The sequence below is a fragment of the Octodon degus genome, unplaced genomic scaffold (assembly GCF_000260255.1).
Source record: "Octodon degus isolate 3935 unplaced genomic scaffold, OctDeg1.0 scaffold00151, whole genome shotgun sequence".
Taxonomy (NCBI): Eukaryota; Metazoa; Chordata; class Mammalia; order Rodentia; family Octodontidae; genus Octodon; species Octodon degus.
In genome coordinates, this window is record NW_004524727.1 from 1,931,490 (window position 1) to 1,941,129 (window position 9,640).

General features: G+C 51.0%; 1 protein-coding gene across 1 annotated transcript in view; it reads left to right on the top strand.

Moving 5' to 3' along the window:
• The first annotated feature begins 2,103 nt into the window (after positions 1 to 2,103).
• Positions 2,104 to 9,640, top strand: part of Lpin1 (lipin 1) — a 99,824-nt gene continuing 92,287 nt past the window's right edge. The window contains 1 exon segment of the mRNA XM_023702417.1: positions 2,104 to 2,249. Within this exon segment, the coding sequence (XP_023558185.1) occupies positions 2,169 to 2,249 (81 nt within the window). The 5' untranslated portion in view covers positions 2,104 to 2,168.

Sequence of the window (9,640 nt, forward strand, 5' to 3'; positions counted from 1 at the left end):
ATAAATAAATAAATAAATAAAAGTTAATGGAGTCAAGATTTATTTAGCTCACCGTCTATAGAGATTTCAGTCCATAATGGGCTGGCTCTGAGGCAGGGTGGCGCAAGCAGTGAAAAGGAAAACAGTTCATGGCAGGCAGAAGGCAGCAAAGCAAGCAAGCACGCACGCGCCTCCCCTGCTCTTTCTGCCCTTCTGTCTTGTCCAGCTACGGGCGGGCAGCACTCCTACCTATACTCCTAGTACCCTTGAGCCCCAGCACTGTGCCATGCAACCATCCCAGTGTCACACACTCAAGATCCAACCACCTCTAACAAAGCTGCATGACTGCATGAGGCTTTGGGGGGACATTGAGACAGCCACAACTTATGAGAAATCCAAGGCATAAGTAAATAAAGAGCAAAGCAAGAGATAGAGGATAAAGAAGAGAGAGAGGCTTTCGGTGGAGACACAAGACGGACCAGGGAATGGGGAGGATGGAGTGAGAGGAGGAAGGGGAAGGAAGGCAGTCAGGGTGTGATGGGTGTGTGCACTGATTCCCCAGGGTAAGTGGATGTGTTATGTGTCAGAAACTGAAATCATAAGCTCAGGCAGAGTCTGGCCCTGAGGAGGATTACTGTGAGCATAAAGTTGGCCTGGACTATGTATCTTATTTGGTGCAGGGTCTCACTATGCAGCCCAGACTAGTAGTGATCCTTCTGTCTCAGCCTCCCCAGCATGCTGGGATTACAGGTGGGAGCCACCATGTCTGGTCTTGGTGGCCACCTAGGGGCGGGGCCGGGGTGGCCTGTGGTGCAGGGATCAAACCCTGGTCCCTGTGCTTGCCTAAACAGGCCCTTAGTCTGCTGAGCTATCTCGCCAGCCCTAATAACTTATTTTTTAAAAAGAGACTTCAGGGCTGGGAAGCAGATGCGGCTTCCTGCGAGGGTGACTGTGTTTGGGCTGTCCTCAGCGATGGCTGCCCGTCAGGCCCTGGGCCAGTGCTGCGGATCACCAGTCTCGACTCCGCACTGCCTTATCACTCCATGGTCATGAGCTTCTTAAAATATCTCAGCAGGGTGGATTAAAAATAGCAAGGGGGTGGTTACCCAGTCAGTGTGGTGGCCGAGGCCTGAAGGTGGCATTTGGCCCCTGGGAGGACCTTTTAGGACCTCAGGTGGTGGCTGTGCTACTGCTTGGGGACAGGGTGAGGGAGGCATCAGCCCGAGTGAGCGACATGTAGGGCGCGGGAGCTGGCTTCCTTCCTGGTACTGCCTTCACATCAGTAGAGGGAAGTCAAGCTGGGGTGCTTGCTGGGCACCTCACGAAGCAATAGCTCCCAGCACGCAATGTCCTTGCTGACCTGACTCCTTTCCCCTGTTCTCTTCTTATTTCTCAGTAAACCCTGTGACTACTTTGGAGTAGGGGTGGGGCACTGGGGTTGAACCCCAGGCTTTTGCACTGAGCTATATCCCCAGTGATTTTTGTTTATATTTTGAAACAACATCTCACTAAGTCACTACATTGCCCAAGGTGTACTTGAACTCGTGATTCTCCTGCCTCAGCCTCCAGAGTGCTGGGGTCACAGGTGTGTGCCACCGCGCTGCCCTGGTCTGAATCCCAATTCTGTCTTAAAGCTGCTTGGGGGGCTGGAGAGATGGCTCAGTGGTCTAGAGCACCTACTTGGAACGGGCTTGGCAAAGCACAGGGACCGCGGTTAGATCCCCCAGCACCACATGCCAGCCAGCCCCGCCCCCTGGTGGGCTGAGTTGGCCACACACACACACTAAATGAATGTAATAAATAAATAAACAGCGGAATATATTTAAAAAAAAAAGCTGCTTGGCTCTGGGAGTGTAGCCACTCAGGGTCCAAGTCTCTCCCCATGGGCTCCAGATGCTGGGGTGGGACCCCCCTCTTTCTGCCTCATGTATGTAGGCAGAGCAGGTGCCCCGTACCTGTGTGCAGGCACAGCTTACCAGCAGTGCCAGGTGGGAAGGACCAGGGAACCCAACACCCTGCTCCCCGCTGGCCTTGTGACCTGGCTGCACTCCACTTGGTCTATGGGGGAGGAAGTATGTGTCCCAGGCTCCGGTGTCGCCACTGTTTGCTGGCTCCTGAGCTGGCGTCACCCAGAGGGAGGGGGACAGCTCTGTCCTGGGCAAGGGAGACAGCACCAAGCCCCGGCAGTCATGGCAGAGCCGAAAAGTGCCCACAGCTCCAACTGGGACGCCCCACAGGGCAAGGGGCCCCTGGACTCAGCATGGTCGTGGGTAAGGCTGGGCCGCAGGGCTGATCAAGGGCTCTGAGTTTTCCAGATAAGTGGCTTGCCCGCTCCTCAGCACTCCTGATTTGGAGGCTGTTTCATGGGGCTGGGGGTCAGTTCTTGCTCAGGAGCTAGCCAAGCGTGGTGGTGCACACCCGGAAGGCCGAGGCAGGAGGATCCCCAATTTGAGCCCCACCTAGCCAACTGAGTAGGCTCCAGTCTGGAAATAAAAGAAAGGAAAGCTGTGGGAATGTAGCTCAGAGTGAAGCTGCTGCAAGGGTTTGACCCCCAGAGTGAAAGCACAGACCTAAGGGGTGCTCTTTGCTTATCTGGGGCAAGTACGCTGATGCTGTGAGAGCCTGGGTGTTTTGGGGGTGTGGGGGTGGCTCCCCATCCTCACCATGTATCACTGTGGGCCACCACAGGGGGTATCTGCTGGCATGGCTGGTTGGAGACCTCGTCCTAGATGCCAGCTTGACTGGGGGTTGTTTGGAAGTGGGAATTTTCATGGAAAACCTCAAAGCAGAAGCAGAGGAGGCCGGTCCCTCCAGGCGGCAGTGGGAGCGGAGGCCCAAACGGGTGGATCCCGGGCTGCCGTTTCTCCAGAGGCCCCCGGGTGGTGGCTCGGGGATGACAGGGTGCCGGGCCATCACCCTAGATGTGTATCCCTGACACCCCTGGAGTTGATGTGGCCCCAGCTTCACAGAGCTGGTCCCTCATGGAAGGACGGGGGTGCTGGGCACCAGGGAGCGTCCCAGGAAGGAAGCTGACCTGCTGCTGGTACCTGAAGCACCCGTCTCATCACTTTGCCATGCTTTGAGGGTTGCCGTTTTATTTTTACTATTTAAAATATTTGGTCTCTCTAAGTCACTAAGATGCCCAGGCAGGGCTGGGACTTGGGGTCTTCCCGCCGGAGTGTCCCAGAATGCTGAGGTGACAAGTGTGCCCCACCACTGCTGGCAATGACGACCCTGTGCTTTGTCTGGGACAGAAATGGCTTGGTCTGCGTCCCCTCTGAATGTCCTTTGGGTGTGTCTCTGCCTGGTGCAGAAGGGGCTGGATTCCTGCGAGGTGAATCCACACAGTGTTTGGTGCTCTTCTTGCCAGCCTGCTCTCAAGGGGCCGGGGGCAGTGGAGACCCTGGGGCTGCTCCTGCGGGGCAGAATGAAAAGCAGCTGTGGTTCCCAGTGCAGCCTCGTTCTCCCCTGGGACCTCCTTACAGGGTCTGCAACCTGAGGAAGCTCCGATTAAGGTCTGATTTTCACGTCTTTATTGATGATTTGTTACTTTGCTTAATTACAAAAGCATGCCCAAGCTGGGCACTGTAGCGCCTGCTGGTCATCTCAGCACTCAGAAGGCTGAGGCAGGAGGATTGTTACCATTCAGAGGCCAGCCTGGGCTTCCTAGTGAGACCCTGTCTCAAACTCCAAAGTAAAAAACACAAAAGCGTGCCCAGTCTAAACACCAGCGTGCAGAGGAGGGTGTAGCTGCGATGCTGGAATGTGAGGTGTTCATGGCACAGGGGCCTGGGGGTTTTGTGCACAGGGCTTAAGCTTCATTCCTTGAAGGCTTTCTAATCCGAGCTGGCGAAAGGACTTGAAATCCACCTTTGTGCTGCCCAGCCCCCACTCTGCTGTGCGTTTGATAAATGACCTTCAGGAACTTTGACCTCCACACTCTTCCTGAGGGCTGTAGCAGGGTTTGCGGAAGGGGGATTGGGGTGGGAGCCCCAGGTACACCCCAGGATGCCTGGCTCAGCTTGGCTCCCAAAAGTTTCTCCTGGGTGCAGAAGGCCTGGGGCCCCTTGGCTGGGCTCTGCTCCTGGGAGAATCTGCCCTGCTGTGTGTGGGGGCCCCAGAGTTGAGTGGACAGTGCCAGTGGCCTCAGGGTTTCTGCCCTGGGGTGCTATCAGGACAGCTGTGGACAGTGCCAGGCCCTGGAGGGCTGGGCCTGAGAAGCAGATGGGAGAGGCCAGTGCTGCAGCCACCCTGGCCCTGGTCCATGCGGATGGCCAGCTCTGGGGAGGGAAAGGGCAGAAACCGGAGCCTACAGGGTCACCTGCTAAGTTGGCACTACTGCCTGGGCGTCAGCCACAGAAGGTCTGGCACCAGTGAGGCCCTGGATTTGTGCAGGACTTGGAGGGTGAAGCCATGGGGAGACCTGGGCTCCAGAGGAGGCAGGGCGTCTGTGCTTGGGACAGAGCCTGCTGCGGGTGAGCAGGAAGTGGGAATTGGTGAGCTGGGGATGGGCAGGAGGGGGAGGGAGCAAGGGGGAGGGGAGGGAGAGGAGGAACAAAAGGAGTTCAGTACACTGAGCAGAAGGTCCCTTCTAGGTGTCAGGGGGAACAGACCTCCCCTAAAGCTCGATCTGTCCTTGGCTCTTGAGGTGGTTCTTCTTCCTAGCTCAGGGCTGGCGTGGGATGGTGGCCTTGGACCCAGGCCCCAGGCTGTGGACACTATCTGGTCAGGGCCGAGTCTGAGATCAGAGAGAAGTGCGAGTGGGTGGAAGGTTCCCAAAGATGATCTGATTTCTGCCAGTACAGCCCCAGAGAGTCATGGGGAGAGGTGACCACCACTGCCTGCAGCCATTGGCCCAGATCCTGCCAGGATGCTTGAGGGATAGGCCTGGAATTTAAGTCCTGGCCAATGGGGAGTGCTGTGAGGTATGTGTGGGGGGGTCATATGAAACTGTGGGGCTTGCTTCCTGTTCTGCCATGGACAAATGCTAAACTGTGACCCAGCAGGTGCTGACATATGAGAGGAGCTAGAGAGTGGGGTTAGGGTAGGAAGGGAAGCGAAGGGAAGCGAAGGGAAGCGAAGGGAAGGATGGAACACTGGGGCCCATAGCGCTAGGGAGGTGGAGGCAGGCACGCTGACCAGGGCTTAGCTGGTTGTGGAGGTTGTGCAGCTCAGGTGTGGCCTCACACAGACATGCAGTGTGGTGCACTGAGTCAGAGGGTGGTCCTGAGAGAAGGGATACCCACGGCCTGGGCATGAGGGTACAGAACATGCCCACCAGAAAGAGAACCCCATTGCCCATCCATGGGCTAGGAAGTGCCCCAATGAGATCAGGAGCTGTCCTTCTGTGTCTGCCCTGCTGTGGGAGAACCGAGGAACATATTCCAGAGCAGGTGTGGTAGCACACCCGTGTAATGATAGCACTCTGAAGGCTGAGGCAGAAAGGTTACTCAGCATTTGAGGCTTGCACTGTATAATTCAAGGGCAGTATAGACTAATCAAAGAAAGAAAGGAAGAAAGAAAAAGCAAGAAGATAAGCAAGCAAAGAAGCAAGAAAGTTCTGGGAAGATGGCAGAGAAACATAAATAGCCTCTCTGAGATGTTTTGTCCAGACCCTGGGATAGAATAGCATAAGGAAGAGAAGGAGGGAGGGAGGTCCCCAGGACCCAGCAAGGATCTGAAGCAAGAATTGAAGAAGCCCACAGGGAAAGTGAAGAGAGATTTCAAAGAAGAGTGCACTCTCTTCTTGAGCCCTAACTTACTACAGGAGAGGGGTGGCTCAAGCCTATAGATGCACTGTGACTACTGGTGACCCCAGAGACCTCCACAGAGAAACACTGTGCTCCAGTGGAACGGAGCAGTAGATGCAGTGGACTGCAATGGCTGGTGAGTTATTCCGGTTCAGAAATGCTCCAGGAAAGTTCAATTGGACAGTAGCCACCTTGGAGGGGGCCAGCTGGGCTCAGAACTCAGAGCAGGTGTGGCCCGGTTCCATCCAGCTGGTCCCAGTGTCAGGGTGAGGAGGACTGAGTTTGAGTCAGCAGGAGGCCAAGGAGGCCGGTTCAAACCAGTAGGAGACACTCAATGTCGAGGGCTGCATGAAGAGGGCTCCAGCCTCACAGCCAGAAACCGCCTTGTACCTCAGTGGAACTTCAGAGTCAGAGGCGTCCCAGGCCTCTGGGATCATCCACTACCTCTCCGTACAGCTGAGGTGGACTTGCTGGGGTCAATCAACACTGATCTGGTCCTGCCTGCCCACGCTGCCTACCAGCAACAGCAGTGACAAGCCTTGAAAGGAACCTTTTTCCTTTCCTTTGTTTTTGATATTTGTTCATTTTTCTCGCTTTCATATGAGTTCAGTATTATTTTGCTGTTGATTTTGTTCTGTAAAAATATACTACTTAGCAATACAACCAAGTTCATTCTGGAAGCAAGCATCTCCCTGATACCCAAACCAGAAAAGGATCCAACAACAACAAAAAAGAGTTCTATAGACCAGTGTCCCTAATAAACATAGACTGAAAAATCCTCAATAATACTGACAAACAGAATGCAGCAAGTCACCAAGAAGACGACACGGTGACCAAGCAGGTCTCATCCCAGGGATGCGGGGATGATTCAACCTATGAGAACCAGCAAGTGTTATACACTAGATTAACAGATTCAAAGACAAAAATCACATGATCTTCTCAATAGATGCAGAAAGAGCACTTGGAAAAGCTTAACACCACTTGTGATTAAAAACCCTCCAGAAAATAGGACTTTTCTGTGGTCTTTATGAAGAGGGTCTTTATTTCCATCTGATAAAAGCCGTCTATGACAAAGCAACAGCCAACATCATACTGCATGATTAAAAATGGAAAGTTTTCACTCTAAAATCAGGAATAATAAAAATAAATAAATAAAATCAGGGGCCAGGGAGATGGTTCAGTAGAATAAGCGCTTCCCTGGCAAGCACAAGGGTCTGAATTCAAACCCCGGTCCCACCAAGAAAAATAAAGAAAATCAGGAATACGACTAGTTATCATGGACTAATCAGGCCTAGAATCTTCCAAACAAGTGGATGAAGAAAGCTTAAATGAAAGAGTCAACTGGTATAATTTTAGGGCTCCAGGAGGTTCAAAACCTTCTAACAGATTTCAAGAATCTATGGGGGCTAAGACAAAGACTTCTCTGGGTGACACATATTTATTCGGTTTTCAAGCAAAGGAGTGTGGAGGGATGCTGAAGAAAATGTGGGAATCTTAGTAGGACCTTAGGAGGTATTTTCCCAAGTAGCAAATTATGTCAGTCAGGAGGACTACCTAATCTTCAGGTTGGCATTTTCTGTAGGAGTGTGGAGCCTACAGCTGTAGTCTCTCTTCACTTAATTGGGGTTGGAGTCCATTGTCCTCAGCTGTCATCTTATCCTGTCCTTTGAGGCATCACAGCTTCACAGGCCACATGGTACCCATGCCACACCAGTCCTGCCCTCAGGCACACAGGCCTCAGCCAGGACTAGGAATTCATAGAGGCTCACTAGAGACAAGGGGCCCAGGCTTTGAACACTGTCAAGTAAACATGGAAAGCCAGTTGGTTAATATTAAATCCTGTTCAGATCCACTTCATAGTGGTCTCCATCAGTGAGAGGGTCCACTTATGTATTATTCAATATAGTTCTGGAAGTATTAGCCAGAGCAATTAGACAAGGGAAAGAAATGAAAGGAATCATATAGGAAAGAAAGGAGTTAAATTATCATTATTTGCAGATGACATGTTACACTACATAAAAGACCTTAAAATCTCCACAAAACCTTCTAGATTTAAAAGAGAGTGGACGGACTGGTAAGATAGCTCAGCAGACTAAGTGCCTGCTTTAGCAAGCTCAGGGACTGGGGTTTGATCCCTGGTACCACATGCCACACCAGTCCTGCCCTCAGGCACACTGAGCCGGCTAGAGTCCTGTAATCCCAGTGCTAGGAAGGCTGAGAACAGGAGGATTGATCACTATGAGTCTGAGCTGTGTTGTGAGACTCTGTACCAAATATGTAAAAAAATAAAATAAGACAGTGAACAAGCAAATTCTTTTGCATAGTTGGACACAAAGTCATTATGCAAAAATAAATACCATTTCTGTATATTAACTTACTGAGAGAGAAATTAGGGAAGCAACACTTTCACACTAGCTTCTGTAAAGAGCCTTCCTGGTCCTTGCCATGGCCCAGAAAGTTTATATTTGTAATTCTTTTTTTTTTTTTTTTTTTTCGGAACTGGGGATTGAACTCAGATCCTTGCGTTTGTCAGTCAAGCGCTTATCCTACTGAGCCATCTCCCCGGTCCTATATTTGTAATTCTATGTAAAAGTTATTGGAATCCTAGTGAGTTAATCCCAATCTACCATTTCCAGTGTATCCCATGGTGAGAATAAGGACACAGGCATGTTTGTAGTTGTGGGAGCCAAAGTTGTCCTAAGCTGGACTACAGTGATGTAGTCCAGGGCAAAGGCCTCAGGCCAGGACCAAACATGAATTTAATTAATTTGTGACCAGAGGAGTAGCTCCAGGATGAGGGACTGTGAGAGTGGCGGGAAGTAGGTGCCTGCCGTGAGCTGGGCTGGGGGGCAGCCTGAAATCGCCTCTGCAATATGCAGAGAAAAGGATCTGCAGGAGGAGTAGACTGCATGACACAACTGAGGTAGCGTCTGATGTTCTGGAGTTGGTGCTTCAGTTCCCATGTGGAATCTTCTATTTCTTGGGGAGTCACAGCCTCTTATCTTGAGGCTCAATACTCGCGTGGAGCGCAGCTCTCCATCTTGTCCCAGCTCACGCATGCGTTCTGGGAGCTGCAGTGGGGAGAAACACTGCTCTGCTGTCTTGGCTTCAAAGGCTACACATTGGCACCTCTGCCGGACCAACTTACATTGCTTGAAGCCAACTGGGCAGATAAGGAAAGTCCCAGCCAGCACTGCACATGTCAGTACATGGAAACAGGGCCAGGTTGGGCCAAAATGGAGACAATTGCTCTTCTTTCAAGGACAGTCGTCCGGATGGTCCTCCATAAAAATCCAAAAAGTTGAAATACTTAGGAATCAGTTTAATCAAGGCAGTGAAAGACCTTTTTTTTCTGGTGGAACTGGGGATTGAACTCAGACCCTTGTGCTTGCCAGGCAAGTGCTTATTCCACTGAGCCATCTCCCCAGCCCATGAAAGACCTTTACATTGAAAACTATAGTACTCTGATAAAGTGGATTGAAGATGATATCAGAAAATGAGAAGATATCCCTTGTTCTTGGGTAGGAAGAACCAATATAGTGAAAAATGGCCATATCCCCAAAATTATCATGCAGATTTGATGCAATCTAATCAAAATTCTAGCAGCATATATCATAGTTATAGAAAAAGCCCAAAACTCATTTGGAACCAGAAAAGACCTAGAACAGAGCTGAACTTTTGCATTACTGTGCAAGATTTTTTTGTTTTTCTTTTTTCTTTCTTTCTTTCTTTCTTTCTTTCTTTCTTTCTTTCTTTCTTTCTTTCTTTCTTTCTTTCTTTTTTTCTTTCTTTCTTTCTTTCTTTCTTTTAGAACTGTGGATTGAACTCAGGCCCTTGCGCTTGCCAGGCAAGCGCTTATTCCACTGAGCTATCTCTCCTGCCCCCATGCTGGCATTTGTAATATGTTTTGT